An 18,024-nucleotide genomic window follows, 5' to 3' on the forward strand; every position below is an offset into this window, starting at 1 on the left:
TTTTTCCCTTTTACTTATGTTCAGAACCAAAACATGCCTCACAACTACTTGCACTAAAAAGCCTGACAACACCGCAGAAGTATTTTAAATATTTCTAATCCTCTAAGTAGGTGTAGAAGATTTCCAGAAAGATTAAGTTCCTGCCTAGCAAGCCAATTTAGTTTCAAGCTTTAAGGCTACAATCTTCTTCAACTAGTTGACTGCTAACAGTAGATCCAATCTACTGGATGAAATAAATGAACCCGGGTCAAAATAAAGCATATAGCATCCCTTTATAATTCTGTAACAAAACAGTAAAGCATTTTAATTGTTTAGGAATCTATTGTTACCTGGAAACAACTCAAGTAAAGAAACTTAAAAATAAGAATCTATCCCCACCTCAGCCCACAAAGTAATTCCTAGAGCAGTAGAATAACAGATAGTCTACTCTCTGGGCAGGGCCGGCTCCAGACCCCAGCGCGGCAAGCACGCGCGTGGGGCGGCCCTTTCCCGGGGGGGCGGCAGGCTGGGCCGGCGGAGCTGCCGCAGTCATGCCTGCGGGAGGTCCACCGGAGCCTCGGGACGACCGGACCTGCCGCGGGCATGACTGCGGAGGGGGCGCTCGTCCCGCGGCTCCAGTGGACCTCCCGCAGGCATGACTGCGGATGGTTCGCTGGTCCCGCAGCTCGGCTGGACCTCCCGCAGGCATGACTGCGGCAGCTCAAGCGGAGCCGCCGGACCTGCGAACCGTCCGCAGCTGCGGGAGGTCCAGCCGAGCCGCGCAACCAGCGGACCCTCCGCAGTCATGCCCGCGGGAGGTCCGCTGCTCCCGCGGCTCCAGGGCGCCTCCCACGCATGACTGCTTGGGGCGGCCAAAAAGGTAGAGCCGCCCCTGTCTCTGGGGCAGGGACTGTCTTTTGCATCATGTGAGGACCTGACCTAGTCATTACCACAATACGACTACTAAATAATCATAATGTTCGAGACCTATTAGGTTATACATTCCATTCCCCTGACAATACCAGTCTGCTGTATGTGTACTAGGAATAATTTATTGCGAATGGCTCGATCTCCAAAAACACACTTCCAAACAAAATAACTCTGCAGTAAGCACGCTGACCCAGAAGTTCTAAACAAATGTACCGGTTCCAGTAAACTAGGAGTACGGTCCCCACAGAAGAGCTTTGCCAATACACCTCTATGCAATGCATCGTGCAATGCCTCTGCTTCTTAGGCCCCTCCGAAGACAAACGGTTGGGCCAGTCTGCACAGTGGTTTTGTGATAAAGGTGTTGTAGAAAGAGGTCTATTTTTAGACCCCAACCTCCATCTGCTCACATGCAACTTTGCAAACACATATGTGATGTGAAAATTCTATAATCTGCCTTAGATTACTGTAAACTCATTTCATCTGGAACCTAAAACAGCTCTGAAGAACGTCTCTAGAAGTGAATAGCTAGTACAATAATCCACTATGCTGCTCCAAACGAGAAGTTAAGTATCATCTAAAGCAGTGGTGTCCAACCTTATTACACAGGAGGGCCACATAAACCTAAACACGACCTTGTGTGGGCCAAACAGATTCTCTGCCTGGGGCTGGCAGCCCAAGCCCTGCCACTTTATGAAATGCTCTGGTGGGCTATGTATGGATCCCGCGGGCCATATGCTAGGCACCCCCGAGCAAGAAAAAGACTTATTACTGAGGACAGCAAAGAAATGCACTCAGAAAGGGTCACGTTTGATGTGTCACACGAACATCAACCAACTGGCCTTAATAAGCTTTCAGTCTGGGTAAGCAGTTAAACCTGCTTCCCTTCACTCTCTCTCCCAGACTCCCAACCACAATCACACATCCTCCTCACTTCTATTGGTGCCTACTTAATTTCCCCCTACCTGTGACGCACCAAAAAGAGCCAGACTGGAGTTTAAAAGGATCCCTGCTGCTAGGCTTTGCTGCTGATGGCATGAGTCTGTTAGTCCAGGAGCAGCACAGCGCTGAATCAACTCTCAGCCTCACAGAGCAGCTCCTCAGCCGGAAATGCTGCACCAGAGGAATGGTGAGGTCTGATAGCTCTGAAATGGGCTAACACTGGAAGAAATAGCGACCAAGATTTTTAAGAGTAACTACTGATTTGGGGTCTCCATTTTTGAGTGCCCAACTAGAGACATCTGATTTTCAGCAAGTGCCAAGCACCCCCCCCCCCCCCCATGAAATCAAGTTCCTTTAAAAGGCCTCCAGTTGGTCACTTAAAAACTCAAGCCCTTTGGAACAATCAGGATTTTTGAACAGTCAGATACAGCCCTACCGAAAATATTAGGACATTTTAAACCTCTGCACGTCTTACTTCCCACTCCCAAACGCAGAAATATAAGAAGACAAACCAAGAAAGCATGATAAAGGGAAACCCCAACAAATGAAACAATACGATGCTGGAGTGTCAAACTCTGGAAAACCCTGTCTAGCCATTTCATTCATTGCAAATCGGTGCCCCCAAAACACCAAGTTTTCCTTTTGAGTAGAGGTTTCTCAAATGCTGTTATAGCTAGACCACATCTTAATAGATTGATTGCTTGTCAACGCCTCCCCTCTGATTGGAAACCCAATCTCTCCCCTCCCAGCCGTAATCACAAAAAGTCCCTGCAGCAGCTACAAACACTGTTTGCACCGGAAAACATTCGAAAAGCATTTATGACATGTCTTTACACTAGTCAGCAGGTGGGAACCGAGAAGAGAGCCCCACTGCGCAAAAGCCAGCTTTCTGCCGATCACCACTAAATGCTGCAACCAGTGATCTGGGGACCAGTGTACAGGCAGGGGCGGCTCTATGATTTTTGCAGCCCCAAGCACAGCAGTCAGGCAGCCTTCGGCGGCGTTTCTGCGGGAGGTCCGCCGGTCCCGCGGATTCAGCGGCGGCTCTGCAGGTGATCTGCCAGTCCCACGCCTTCGGTGTACCCGCCGCCGAATTGCCGCCAAAGCCACGGGACTGGCGGACCTCTCGCAGAAACGCCGCCGAAGGCTACCTGACTGCCGCCCTCACGGCGACCAGCAGGCCGCCCCCACCTGCGGCTTGCCGCCCCAGGCACGTGCTTGCTGCGCTGGTGCCTGGAGCCACCCCTGTGTACAGGCACCTCTGCTTCAGACAGGGCAAGACAAAGCCGTTTCCCCTCTTTGCAGCCCAGTTCATTTGTAACTAAAAAAAAAAAAACCAACCTCACAACGAAGATCTCTCTGCATCTAAATATTAATGTTTCTACTAGGCCAAAGCCAAGAATTTTGGTCCTAAATTTCCACAAAGTCCTATGGCGAAGGGCTCCTGGTTAACGTTCTTCAGTTTGTACATCTGTACGTTCAACAATATGTAGCATTCTTTAGCTGAAACATCTCACCATCAAGGCCAAGACTGCAAACAAACTGGATTATTCCACCGAGGGGAAGGCAGGGGGCATCTTTATGGACAAGTAACACAGTAACTTTTTGGGACAGAAGGATGCCATCTCGTTCACGCCACCACATCAGCTACAGTTTCTGCACTGAACATTTGTGTTTCTCTTAAGTCCCTGGTTTGGATCTTTACTCTGAAAGCACTAACAATGTAATTAAATGGTAAATTAGCAAAAACCAAAATCACAAGCATCCATGGATGGTATATGCCGTAAAATCTACAGAAAAAACAACCTAACTACTCAGCATGACAGGACAGAATCGTGTTTCTTTTGTGTAGCGTCTGTATGAGCAGCAGCACGGTTACTCCTGGGGGAATTCTGCAGCACTGCGCAAGTGCAGAATTAATGTCCCCTGCAGATTTTACTCTTTCCCAGCACAGATTAATTGATTCACACATCCCAAGCGGGTGCATTTGGTTCGGAAATTGGAACCAGCCAGGGGAGACGTAAATCACCACATAGGGGGGCGCGGCAGGGCGTGTGTGCAAGACTCTGTCCCTCTTGCTTGCTATCACAGTGCGCCTGGAGCCGGAGAGTGGCAGGGCCGGGGAATCCTCAGCCGGTGGCTCTGACCATGCGCCGGGCTCCAGCTGCTAGTCACGTGTGAACTATCTGTACATATTTCAGTGATGTACCAGAGTAGGGCCTAAATTCACTCCTAAGGATGTCCTGCCCTTTAGAATATGCCTTCACAGCAAATAAAAACCTCTGGCTGGCTGGAGCCCAGGTTCTAAGACCCTGCAGGGTGGGAGGGTCCTAGACTTCTGGCTCTAGTCTGAGCCTGTAATTCTGCACAGCAATGAAACAGCCCCACAGGCTGAGCCCATGTCAGCTGGCTCAGGCCCTTGAAGTCTTCTGTGCTTGACATACATGGAAATATTAGCATTGCCCTCTGCTCTGTGCTAACATTAGTATTGCCCTCTGCATATAAATGTGCTAATATGTCGAGTAAGGAATCTATTTGTCAAAACAAATTTCCTGACTCTTTTTTGTTGTCTGGATTGTTACAGACATACTTGCTGATGGGTATTTTGAAACAAATGACCAAAATAATTGAAAATGGCATAATTATATTGTGTTGACAAATAAAATATACAGAATTTTAAAATATCGTGCACACCATTTTTAAATTTTTGGCACAGAATTTTTAACTTTTTGGTGCAGAATTCCCTCAGGAGTAGCACTGTTAATCTGTTCCAGTCAGTTATCTTACAGCTAATGAAGCCCTGATTCTCAAACTAATCACTGGGCCATTTGAGAAAGCTCACTGTCACTTTCCCAAGTCCATTAAACCTCTGTGGATATGGTAAATTTAGCCTCAAATCAAGTTCTTATGAACTAGGGGATTTATTTAAAAGCAACATTTAGGTCTGCAACAGCTGCTAGACTCCTAACTTCACAGTCAAGGCATCTACTACATCTTCAAGGGATATTTACCAGATCAGAACATTTTTTATGAAAATATATTTACCTGGAGCATTAGTTCACAGTCATCTCTGCCAACAAATATCATCTCCCGAGGGAGCCGGTGGCGAATGCCAGTGCTGCTCACCAGGAACCACGAAGTCACACTCATTTTGGTGTTTGGCACTTAACCTTTAAACATCCTGAACAAATAAAACAACACATATGTAATTTGTTATTAGTTATTGGCCAATAACAGAAGCAAGTTAATTGACAGAATTGAAATTAAGCTGACTGCATTAAGCAAGTTTTGTGGGAGTTTATGAACAGATTAAAATACATGGCTACTGGAATCCAATGGCTACAAAGCCGACTGGTGGTAGAGAAGCAGAAGTATTTATTCACACAACGCACAATCAACCTGTGGAACTCTTTGCCAGAGGATGTTGTCAAGGCCAAGACTATAACAGGGCTCAAAAAAGAACTAGATACATTCATGGAGGATAGGTCCGTCACTGGCTATTAGCCAGGATGAGCAGGGATGGTGTCCCTAGCCTCTGTTTGCCAGAAGCTGGGAATGAGCGACAGGGGATGGATCACTTGATCATTACCTGTTTTGCTCATTCCCTCCGGGGCACCTGGCATTGGCCACTGTCAGAAGATAGGATACTGGGCTAGATGAATCATTGGTCTGACCCAGCATGGCCGTTTTTGTTCTTAAGCAGGAAGGCTCTCTAGACCAGGCTTTCTCTGGGCACTGACAAACCACTGCATCCTCCAGACTGGCAAGGAGCACAGTGCATGCTTCTCCACCTCCATATTCAAATAGCCAAGCCGGTCCATAACTACTGGTCACACTAACTCCGGGAGTAAGGAGACATAATGTGCCCTCTTATTCTCCTTTGTGGGAGGCACAACACAACGCACGCCGAGGGGAAGGGTAGGTGGGGCAAGGAGTGGGCAGAGCCTTGTATCCCCCCATCTCAATGAGCCAGCCAGAGGAGCTCAGCTGGTACATGGTGGGGGATGCAACCTCCTACAGTTCTGTATCAGTAGCTCTTTACTTCCCCACCCCACCTCCACAGCAAGTGGGAAGAACCAGGAAACAGACTGTGGCTACCCGAGCTGTATCACAGTTGGCTCTCCAGTCTGCTCCAGGACAGTGCAGCTACATACTTCCCATTATACCAGGCACACTGTTAAATCACAGTGTAACTCTAAAGTATGACTGGTCAGAGATCAGCGATGCTAATGCATAAAGGAGCACTCTAAGAGGAGCATGACTTCTGCAGGCAACTGTTCCAGCAAACCTGTTTGCGGCTTGTGCTCTCCCATTAGGTTTCTGATGTCCCTGGGCAAGGGTGGATAGGGAAGAAAGCCATTTGTTTCGGGGGGAAGAGGAGGGTTTCTCTCTCTCTCTTCACCTTCCCTCCCCCCCCCCATCTCCGAAGAAAAAAGGATGTATCACTACTTAGACTCCCTTTTTTTCTATCCATTTGATTTCCTCACCCCACCCCCCATATTCCTCTTCGCAAAGTTTTGTTTTGTTTCTAGCTATAGGTGAGAGTGTGCACAATGTCCATCTAACAAAGCAGGATGGATCAACAACACTAATGGCAAGAAGGGGAAAGAGACCACTTAACATAACACATGCCCCATGATCTCTGCATTACAGAATCTTCTTTTTGAGGATCTCAAAGCATATTTCAAACATGAAGTAAACTTCATAAACCCTGAGGCAAGTATTACTATCCCGTTTAGTGTGTGTAAACAAAGTCGCATGACACTAAGTTCACATGAAAAGATACCCCTCGTTATTGAGCAATTTGGGCTATGCACCTTTGGCTTTACATCCTCTTCTCAGGCGAGTGCCTAACTTGGCTTTTGGGCTGATATGGAACTATTAACTCCTGGGACATGGGCCCACAACTGCGATAAGGCTACAAACGCTATCCTGCATCAGTAAAAATGCCATTGTCCACCCAAGGGACATTGAAATGAGTTCCAAGACAGTGATTGCCTTGGCAGGCTCAGAGAGAGGTTCTGGATTGGTCTGTCTTGGATTATGAACTCCCTGGGGCATGGATTCTGACTTCATCTGTATCCCATAGGGCACCAAGCAGTCAGTGCTTAGAATACTACTGAGTATCCCTAACACATACTACTGGGCCGCCTTTATTTTCCTTTTTTAGCATCTGTGAGTACCCCTGAGCTCCTCTGGTTCCGTCCATCCCTTCTCAGGTATTCCTTGCTGGGAACATAAAAGCACCACGATGTGGACAATCACAGAAAGCCGCCTGGCACCAGTGCCCCAGGAGCCGACAGAAGGGAAGGACTTCTCCTGCAGAAAGGAGGTCACTGTAAAACCACTCCCCTGTCACCTCTAGCCTATTCAAAACAGCCTCACTGACTTGAGTGGGCGCAATGCTATTCAAATGCCTGGGCACTCTGCTAGTGCAAGATGCCAGGAGGCCTTGCATTCGTACCAAAAACTATTTGTGAAGGGCAGGGACCCAGACAGAAAGGTCTGCCCTGTTATGCTGCTTGTCCTACGCAAACGCTAGGGGATAAAGAAACTCAGCCCACCTCTTTTGACACTACATTTTGCTTCTAATGCCATGCAGTGAGCCCATGTTGGCATTTGTTGCTAGGAGGAAGGGAATAAACACTCCATAAAGCTGCTATTGGGCCACAAGGCAGAAAGTCAGTGGAGGAATTGAAGCTGCAACCCTTAGCTAGATTCAGTGGAGAGAGGCTGTATCTTTAATCAGCTCTCACCCCTAGCAGCAGACACCACTGAAACTAATGCTTATTATGGACATTTCTAGGAGGGGAGGGTTATTTAGACAAGAAGCAAAAAGAGGCAGAACAAAGCCACTTAATCCCATTGACTACACAAGTGTTTTTGTTTTTAAAAGGATCTACCAAGCCGCACACGGGATCAAATCCACCACAATGGAAGGGCAGAGATTGAGAACAAAACCCGCTCGGGGATGTTTAAGATGCTGCTTGCATGTGTGGTGGGCCACCGATGCCAATAAACTGGCTGGCTTGTATATTCCTCCATGATCCGCCACCATTAGAAAGCTGCTGCCAGCCATCCACACCCAGGGAAAACACCAACCAAACAAGGTGCGACAACAAACCCTCCAGCCGGCGGGACCAAGGAGCCGGGAGGGGGGATGGAGCCCATTCGTCACGGGGGAGGCAGACCGGGGCTCTTTGTCTAGAGAGGACCGGGCTGGGGAAAGCCGGGGGGGGGGAGATCAGGGATAAGATGGGTTAAAGCACATTGTCTATTTCCCTGCCCAAAATCATGTGCGGTGGAGAATGAAACAGAGCAGAGCCGGGGGGAGGAGGGGAGCTCTGACCCCGACCCCCCCCAGCCCAGCCCAGCCCAGCCCTAGACTGGAGAGCGGCGGACAGCTCCCCCGCCCCCCCAGATCAATCGCCGCCACCAGCACTTGGAAAGGGGCCCGGCCGCCTTCCCCCGGGGCCCCCAGCCTGGCAGATCTCTCGGTCCAAGCGCCCGGCGCCTCCTCCCCTGCCCCGCTCTCTGCGCTGTAGCCCAGACCCCCCCCCCCCCGCCCCGACTCCGCATTTCACTGCCCCCAGCCCCTGCGTCCCCTGCCCGGGGGCAGCCGGCTCCCCACCGCATCTCCCGGCCCCGCTTCTCCTCCCCGCTCCGCCCGCAGGCCCGGGCCGGCTGGTGCCTTGCAATCCAGCCAGGTGCTGCTGTGGCGGAGGCCGCAGGCCAAAGCCATTGAGGATCAGCTGTTTCCTGTCGGCTGCCGATCCATCCCCCAGCCCCGCCACCGCAGGCTCGCTCCCCGGCCCGGCCTCCCGGTACCTGCTCCAGCCCGCCGCGGCTGCCGGCCCCTGCCCCTGCCCCTCCGCCAGGTGCGGGTGGCGGCAGGTCCCGGCTCAGCGCCTGCCTCTAGCCGGCTCTGCCTGCCCGACTGGCCGCTCCTCTGGCATTGCACATTGTCCGCGGCCGCCGGGCTCCTTCCCTCTCCTGCCAGGGGAAGGCAGCGCCGCCTGCACTTGCACAGCAGGTTCTAGACGTCAGTAGGCGGCTCCTACCCCTTCCACCACCCCCGAGCCCGTCTCTCCTGCAGCCGCCCTCGCCGGAGCAGACAATCCAGGTTAGGTCAGGTGACAAGCTGGTTTAAACATTAAAGGTGCCTGCAGCCTCTGCTCTGCTGTGACCCCAGTCACGGCGAAGTTGGTTGCAGCCGGGCATGCAACGCGCTTGGGTGTGTTCTGCAAGGAGCAGACATGTTCCAACCCAGAGTTAGGACGTGATAATGGGCAGGGATTTTTCCTCCAACCCCCATAGGATTTAGGAGCTACACTCTGATTATTATTTATAGGGCATCGTAGCTGTGCATCAGGCTTTGCAGTAAATGCTACACTATGCAATTTGCCTACATTGTCAAAAGCATGGGTGCAAAAATGGGTGGGCATTTTTGCTTGCAGGCACATTGCCCAATGTGCATAAGAAGTTGGCCAGATGCTCACCTGCAACCCCAGCTTCTAGGAGCACACCCATTCCTTGCATATGCACAAGTCGGAGCATGCCAGGGTGTGCATCTACTTTCACCCATTTATTAATGAAAATGTTGGCAGAAGGCCTTGCCCTTAACAGCTGGCAGACTAGTAGCTGGTTGTTGTGCCAAATTTAGTTGATGTTGCAGAAGAGATCTATCTAGCTCTCACTGGTATTTCAAAGGTGCCTCTCATCCTGGTATCTGAACACCCAATGTAATGGCACAGTAGGCAGATCCTAATCTGATTGCTGGATACTTGACTTTTCCATTCATAATGAACATTAATAATAATAGTAACGTACTTCTCTTTTATAGTGTCTTTCATTCAAGGTTCTCAAAGGGCTTTGTAAACATTAATTAAGCTTTGCAACACTTCTGTGATGTAGACTGTATTATCTTCAGTTCGTAAGGCTATAAAATGAATGCAGCAAATTGAGTGTCACAATTAAGAATGGAGTTCTGACACCCAGTGCGCCAATAGATACCAACAGACAGCACAGCTCCTGATCCTCCAGGGTTCCCCAAGGAACTCTGGGATACATCCAGAAGATTTCCAGGACCCAAGTCAAGCTAGGGCTACATGCACACGGGAAAGCAATAGGGCTCGGATCCTAGATCCCAACTTAACACGTGCTTGGACCTTCCAGCCCTGCAGGGTCTTGGGACCTTAGGTCTGAGCCCTAGGTTTACACAATTGGTGTGTGAATCCAAGGGGGGTTAGATGTAAGTCCAGGCTCAAGCCTGGGCTACACTGCTGTGTAGACATACCTCCTTTGGCTTAGTGGAGTAGGCTGAAATTCCATTCAGCATGTATTTTTAAAGCATGCTTATCCTACTTAGAATCCTTAGCTGCTACTCCTTGAAGGAACGTATCTAAGAGTGATCGACAAGGGATTGGAGTAATCTGGAGAGTTTGTGAATGGAATAAGAGACTGTTAAGGGAAGAAGTTCAGGAAAACACACGTCGTTGATAGTGATTTACAAAGGTAACTAGAAAATCACTGATGCTCACTGGTATGGATAGTAGTCAGACAGCTTTTTTCTGTTGAAGGAAAACTGGAGCCACTGAGTATTATTATAATGCATCCAGTGCTTAATTTGTAATGAAAGAGATGCCAGGGCTTAAGCAATTTTTTTTTTACTTTCATAACTGACACGGCAAGCCCAAAGGTGCCAGGGATATGAACTGCCAAGCCCAGAGGTGCCAGGGCTCAGTCCTGGCACAAATTAAGTACTGAATGTGTCCAGCTGTGTGCTGAGGCTGGTAGAGAGAAGGATCTGATTTTTAGAAGTGCTGAGTGCCCACAACTCCAGATGAAGTCAATGAGAGCTGTGGCTCCTGAGTACCTAGCTCAGAAAATCAGGACCAATGTGGTCTACAGGAACCTACCTGGGCATCTTTGTTATGTGTAAGAATTTTAATTAGGGACATAACCAGCTATTTACAGTAGCAGATGATGACACAGGCTACAGAGGACACTCACTTCTACCGATGTTATGTCAATATAACTCCATTGACTACAGTGGAGCTACCCCGATTTACACTGGTCATAATGAATTTGGAATCCATTCTCATGTCTTTATGTCTAGATAATACAGTGAATAGCACTCTGTGAATACTAGTAGGTATTGTGCTTACCAGGAGGAAAGGCCATTGATTGGAAGTCCCAGAGTTCGGAGGGAGAAATAAGCTACAGCACAACTGGGAGAGGAGACTGCGTTTCTTCTCTTCCTCTCCCACTCTAAAAGTAGTAGTAGTTAATAATTTGTATTATGATTACCCACTTTAATCAATGTTTGAGTTCTTCTCTGGGAAAAACCTTGTGTCCAAATGTAATTCATTGCATTGATTCTCTTCCGAGACCTAATTGACCTAAAATCCAGCTGTGCCTGAGACTGCCGCTCCTGCAGGAGTGATCCTTGGCTAGGATTCTCTTCTTCTTGTCTGCTCCAGCATTGAGCTCCATGGGACTGACAGTAGCTTTCTCAGTGGCAAGCCCTTGCCTTTGGTGTCCTTTCAGATCTTGTGCAAGGCACATCTATTTAGTCTAGCACTTTAGCCAGCAGTAGATTCTCTGTAGGTGGACAAGGTGAAGAACTGTCTCCTTTCTGGGGCCATTTTCATTGGCCCTTTAGAGCTGCTTGTGCATTTTTTGGAATATTGGTATAATTTATTATAGGGCCTTTATAAATAAATGTGAACTTTACTACATTATTTGGTTTATGCTTTGGTTGTGTTGTGCAGTTATGGTTGACTTCACTATTGTATAGTTTATCTCATAAGTATTATCACTTCCTGTTGAACTACACTTGAGAAGTTTCTCTATTAGCCTAATCACCCAATAGGACCATAGTGGTACAATTTATTTCTCTACATGAGCCAACCATCTTCTAGGCAAATCTTTGTTCGGAGGTACCTATAAAAAGGTTTTAGTCACTTTCTCTATAGGGTTAGTACCTTCGAGATTGATATTATTTTGTGTATGGGTGCACACACCCACCGATGAGTACTGTCAGTGTGGTCAGTACAGTACAAACTATAGAAGACACCTCAGTCCCTGCTCCTTGGACCTTTCCTTCTAACTTAATACAGTTTACGCAGACATGCAGGGCCTAACTATACATTCTGTTACGGCCCCTTTGTGCTGCTCCAATGATGTAGTGCGAGCAAAAAGTTCGTAGATACGGACCCTGGAGAATAATTCTAGCTGATTTTTGAATGGTTTAAAAGCTCTGGCACTGCTGCAGTCTTGCTATTTTTGGCTACCAGGACAGCTCCTCGGGGTTATTGCTGGCAGGCCCATTTAAGCTAGACTGCCCTAAGACTGCTCTAATTTACACTGGTACAGCTGGCGTCCTGAGCACAACGTATAAAGCCAGAGTGGATTTCAGTATAGCTACCTCAGATTCCCCCCTTCAAGGAAATGGTTCTCTGCAACAATGCTCAGGCCACAGCAACCCAGGCTTCCACCATCAGGTAGATACCTTTTATAAATAAACTAGATAGAAAATGGTACTGTGCACTGCTTAAAATCTGCCACAGTCCACCTCCTAACATGCAGGCTGGAGTGAACTCTGCGTCCACATGCAGTTTGTAAATTTGCTGAGCACTCTGGGACCTTTGGATGAAAGGCACTATATAAATATTAGCCATTCACCAATCCCCCAGGTTCTTTCAGCCACTTTTGAATAACTTACAGTTTCAGATGCATTAGTAAAGGCTCCCAAGAGGTCATGGAATCTGAAATGAATTTTAACCCACTCCACACAGCTGCATTCTGCTACCCAGTGGCAGGGGCGGCTCTACCTTTTTGGCCGCCCCAAGCAGTCATGCGCGGGAGGGGCCCCGGAGCCGCGGGAGCAGCGGACCTCCCGCGGGCATGACTGCGGAGGGTCCGCTGGTCGCGCGGCTCGGCTGGACCTCCCGCGGCTGCGGACGGTTCGCAGGTCCGGCGGCTCCGCTTGAGCTGCCGCAGTCATGCCTGCGGGAGGTCCAGCCGAGCCGCGGGACCAGCGAACCGTCCGCAGTCATGCCTGCGGGAGGTCCACTGGAGCCGCGGGACGAGCGCCCCCTCTGCAGTCATGCCTGCGGCAGGTCCGGTCATACCGGGGCTCCGGTGGACCTCCCGCAGGCATGACTGCGGTAGGTCCGCCGGCCCAGCCTGCCGCCCCCCCGGGAAAGGGCTGCCCCACGCGCGTGCTTGCCGCGTTGGGGTCTGGAGCCGGCCCTGCCCAGTGGGCACAGTTCTATTGGGGTAGTCACCTGTCTCTCAGAAAACAAGGATTTCTTAATTGCAGGAGGACCACTTCTTCAGAGTCCTGCTGCCGCCGGCGGCTGCTGCATATGGTCTTGATTAGTGTGTGCCTGGAGCTCTCCCATGTCACCTCAGGCCAGTATTCCCAGACTTCCTGTCAGAGGCAGGAGAAAGAATCGATGGGCGTTTAGAAGATGACGTAAAAGGCCTGATCCGGCATCCCTCATATATCCAAAACATTCATTGCCTTCCAGCAGGGCGTGCACAGTTGAGCCCTACACCAAGGTTTTCATAAGGCCTCCCCCAAAATTACAAGTCAGTTGATTTTTTAAAACTTTTTATTAAGGCAAGGTTACAATAAAACATTAAAAATACTTAATCAGACCTTACTTAGTACCTCATTTAGTATCAGGTTAATACTCAAAGAACCTGGCTAAAGAGTCTGGCTTGCTAGCTGGGGTGTTCTCCTCCTCCAAGTACTGTAAAAAGGGTGACCAAATTACCTCTCTGGGGCACTCCTCTTGTGTCCATACTTAATGTAAAGCTTTTCCATTACAAGGACAGTCCATATTTTGCTATACCACAATTCTACAGGAGAAGTCACATTTTTCAAGTGATAAGCAATACAAAGCTTTGCTGTTAACAATAAAAGAAGTTAATTTGTTCTGTTTAAAATGTAGACCCTTTACTCACTGGAGCATTAAGTAAGCAGGTCAGGGAATCTCTGGGAAGCAGCATTTTGTTATGAGATTAATCTCTTTAATAATTTCCTCCCCAGATTGTCTAATTCCTGCAACACAACCACCACATACGCCAGTATGTTCCCTAGAATCCCATCAACAAAGTGCCTCCCTAGTAGCAAAAACCTGATGGCTCTTAACTGGAGTCAAATGCCATCGAGACAGTAATTTATAAAAGTTTTCTTTGTGAGCTATGCAAATTGAAGATGCATATCCCCTTTCCCATAGAGAGACCCACTCATCTAGATCAATTTCTTTGTCCACATCCCCCTCCCACTTTTTCATGGAGGTAGTATTCCTATCAACATCTTTTTCAAACAGAATTGTAGGGGGGGGGTTGTTTTTTGAGGTGTCATACCTGAGATGCCTTAGGGGGGCCTGATGTTCAAAAGATGCTGAGCACCTGCCCTCTGCAAACCAGAGACCTTTAAAGGGGTCTCAATTTGCCCCCCACCCCCAAATCACTAGCCACTTTTGAAAGCCTGACCTCTGCCCCTTTGAATGGTTAATACAGCTTCTTGGTAGTTGTATTTCAATGATAAATTGTTCTACAGCTTATGGGCCTGGTTCTCCTTTCACTTACTCCGGTTTTACACTGGCGTAACCACGTTGCTGGCTCCTGATTTACAGCAGTGGCAGTGAGGAGAATCAGGTCCTCCTTTCATGCTAAGTATTATCTCCAGCCCTGCAGAATACTCCGGCAGTGCTGTGTGCCAACATTTACATTATATCCCAGTCTATTTTACATCTAGCAAGAGGCCCCAATCCTGCAAACACTTAAGGCCCGAGTGATCCCATTGAACTAAAGAGGACTGCTGAGGGCCATAGTTAGTCACTAGCATAAGCGTTTGCAGCATTGGGGCCTAAGGGTGGGATCCACAAAGGTATTTAGGCACCTAAGTCCCAGTTTTGGCTCCCACTGAGCCCTGTTGTTGCCTAAACTCATATAGAGCCTAAGCTTTTCAGAGTAAAACTTCCCTGAGCACCCCTATTTCTGTCTCTGAGCATCCCCCCGCTGTCTCCCTCTAAGCATCCAGGTGCCTATCTCCTGCCTAAGCCCCAGAACAATCCACAAACTGAGGGAAGACAGGCATTCAGCTCCTCGAGTTGGTAGGCATGCTCACAGCCCAACCTCCAAAAGAGGAGCCCACCTTATAGGTATAGCATTCAGCCCAGAAGTTAGAGCACTGATCTGGGAGTGGGAGACTTTGGGTCAGTTCCCCCCTCTCTGGCAGAGCAACAGGATATGTTTCAGAGTGGTAGCCGTGTTAGTCTGTTTCAGCAAAAACAATGAGGAGGCTTGTGGCACCTTAAAGACTAACAAATTTATTTGCACATAAGCTTTTGTGAGCTATGACCCACTTCTTCAGATGCATAGACTGATTGACAAGGTCTGGTAAAAGCCTCTGTATCATTTTGGAGGGTTTAATGCGTGATTTCCACAATGTTAATATTTCTAAGCTCCATGATTTAAAAACTGTAGGACCAGACCTTCAGTTGGTCTGTATTGACCTATGAAGCAGCATCAGTTTATAGCAGGGGTCTCAAACATGCGGCCCGCGGGCCGCATGCGGCCCGCGGAGCTCTTCCCTGCGGCCCGCGGAGCTCCCCAGGGGAGCGCCGCAGGGGCCCCCAAGAGAAAAGCGGAGGCTCCCGCCTCCGCCCCTCTCCTGGAGCCTCGGCGCATAGAGCGCCGAGTCTCCGTCCGAGCGCCTGAGCCCCGCCCCGCTCCGAGCCGCGTGGGGAGGGGGCGGGGCTGGGAGCTCTGGGCTGAGCGCTGCGCTCGGCGTGGAGCTCCCAGCCCCGCCCCCTCACCACGCGGCTCTGAGCGGGACGGAGCTCAGGCCTCGCCGGAGACGCGCTCGGGTAAGGGGGGGGGGGAAAGCGGGACCCGCCGGGGCCGGGCCGGGGGAAGGGAAGCGGGACCCGCCGGGGCCGGGCTGGGGGGGGGGAAGGGAAGCGAGACCCGCCGGGCCGGGGGGTGGGGGAGGGAAGCGGGACCCGCCGGGGCCGGGCCGTGGGGTGGGGGGAAGGGAAGCGAGACCCGCCGGGCCGGGGGGTGGGGGAGGGAAGCGGGACCCGCCGGGGCCGGGCCGGGGGAAGGGAAGCGGGACCCGCCGGGGCCGGGCTGGGGGGGGGGGAAGGGAAGCGAGACCCGCCGGGGCTGGGCCGGGCCGGGGGGCATGGGCGGCAGGTTATATACTTGTGTGGGGCCCGGGCCCCAGCAATATTCAGGGCTGGGCGCCCTGCTCCAGCAATAGTTGGAGCTGGGTCTCTTCCCGCCCCCCCCCCCCCGGTCCTGCCTGGATCGGCCCCGGCCACCGCAGGTCTCCCCCCGCCGCCGCGACCCTGCCTGGAGCAGGTCCCAGCCCCCGCCTGCCACCCCCCCCGCGTGTTCCCCCCCCTCCGCCGCGTTGTGTTTCGTCCCTGCCTGACAGAACGCAGCGCGCCTCTCCCCTGCCTGCTGCCCGGAGGGCTCCCAGCAGATTTGCTGTCTGCTGCCGCAGGGTCCTAGTGCCTGCCCTCCGCCAGTACTGGCAAGGCAGGCTGCCCTTACCCTGAGCCTCTCCAACCCCAAACCCTCAGCCCCAGCCAGAGCCCTCATTCCCCCCGCACCCTAATCCTCAGCCCCAGCCCTGAGCACCCCCACATCATGAACCCCTCATCCCCCTGCACCCTAATCCTCAGCCCCAGCCAGAGCCCTCATCCCCATGCACCCTAATCCTCAGCCCCAGCCAGAGCCCTCATCCCCCCGCACCCTAATCCTCTGCCCCAGCCCTGAGCGCCCCCACATCATGAACCCCTCATCCCCCCGCAACCTAATCCTCTGCCCCAGCCCTGAGCGCCCCCACATCATGAACCCCTCATCCCCCCGCACCCTAATCCTCTGCCCCAGCCCTGAGCGCCCCCACATCATGAACCCCTCATCCCCCCGCACCCTAATCCTCTGCCCCAGCCCTGAGCACCCCCCCATCATGAACCCCTCATCCCCCTGCACCCTAATCCTCAGACCCAGCCAGAGCCCTCATCCCCCTGCACCCTAATCCTCAGCCCCAGCCAGAGCCCTCATCCCCCCGCACCCTAATCCTCTGCCCCAGCCCTGAGCGCCCGCACATCATGAACCCCTCATCCCCCCGCACCCTAATCCTCTGCCCCAGCCCTGAGCCCCCTCGCATCATGAACCCCTCATCCACAGCCCTCACCCCACAGCCCAACCCTCTTCCCTAGCCCTGAGCCCCCTCGCATCATGAACCCCTCATCCACAGCCCTCACCCCACAGCCCAACCCTCTTCCCTAGCCCTGAGCCCCCTCCTGCATCATGTACCCCTCGCCCTCAGCCCCACAGCCCTCACCCCTGCACTCCCTCCTATCCCCAAACTCCGTCCCAAAGCCTGCACCCCCACCCCCTGCCGCAGCCTGGAGCCTGCATCGAGCACAGAGCCTGCATCCAGACCCCCTCCCGCACCCAAACTCCCTCCCAGAGCCTTAGGCAGTAAATCTAAGTGCGTGTTTTGTCCTTTGAGTGAGGTGCATTACTGAGTGTATATATTTATTAAAACTGCGCGCGCTTAGGGGAGGAGGTGGAGAAGAGACAGGGCAGGGGCGGGGCCTCATGGAAGGGGTGGATTGGGGGTGGGGCCAGGGGCAGCAAGGGGGCGTGTCAGTGATGCGGCCCTCGGGCCAATGCACTAGTCCTCATGCGGCCCTCGGGGTCATTTGAGTTTGAGACCCCTGGTTTATAGCAACTGAGGCTTTGACCCTATATCTTCTCACTTTGCAATACATTGTATTTTTATAGTGACTTCATATCCCTGTTAGACCAGCCTGACATTTAATGTTAGTACTGTGAAATTCACTAAAATCAAATCTATTTAGCATTAGCAGTTTTTGTGAGGATACACATGCCATTCTTTGGTGGATTCGTTCTCCCAGATATGCCATGAAAGAGTTAGCACAATGATTTTCTTTTTATTATGTAGTCTAAATCATAAAGCTATTTTTAATGTAAGCCTTTCATAACCCCGGTAAAATCAAGAAATATCAATACGAGAGTGGTGACGGTCCACTGTTATAATGTTTCACCTCGGATGTGTGCGGTATAAATCTTTGCTGGAAAAGAATTAAAAAGGTGTGTTTTAATTATTGGTGTTGG

At 50.9% G+C, this 18,024-nt stretch overlaps 1 protein-coding gene across 1 annotated transcript in view; it reads right to left on the reverse strand.

Moving 5' to 3' along the window:
* CEP170B (centrosomal protein 170B) overlaps window positions 1-8,823 on the reverse strand; it is an 88,079-nt gene extending 79,256 nt beyond the window's left edge. Inside the window, exons 1-2 of the mRNA XM_045014964.1 lie at window positions 8,677-8,823; window positions 4,894-5,029 (exon numbers count right to left, since the gene is read on the reverse strand). Of these exons, the coding sequence (XP_044870899.1) occupies window positions 4,894-4,998 (105 nt within the window). The 5' untranslated portion in view covers window positions 4,999-5,029; window positions 8,677-8,823. The remainder of the gene's footprint in view (window positions 1-4,893; window positions 5,030-8,676) is intronic.
* Between the last annotated feature and the right edge of the window lie 9,201 nt (window positions 8,824-18,024).

Source organism: Mauremys mutica, chromosome 4 (genome assembly GCF_020497125.1).
Source record: "Mauremys mutica isolate MM-2020 ecotype Southern chromosome 4, ASM2049712v1, whole genome shotgun sequence".
In the NCBI taxonomy this organism is placed as follows: Eukaryota; Metazoa; Chordata; order Testudines; family Geoemydidae; genus Mauremys; species Mauremys mutica.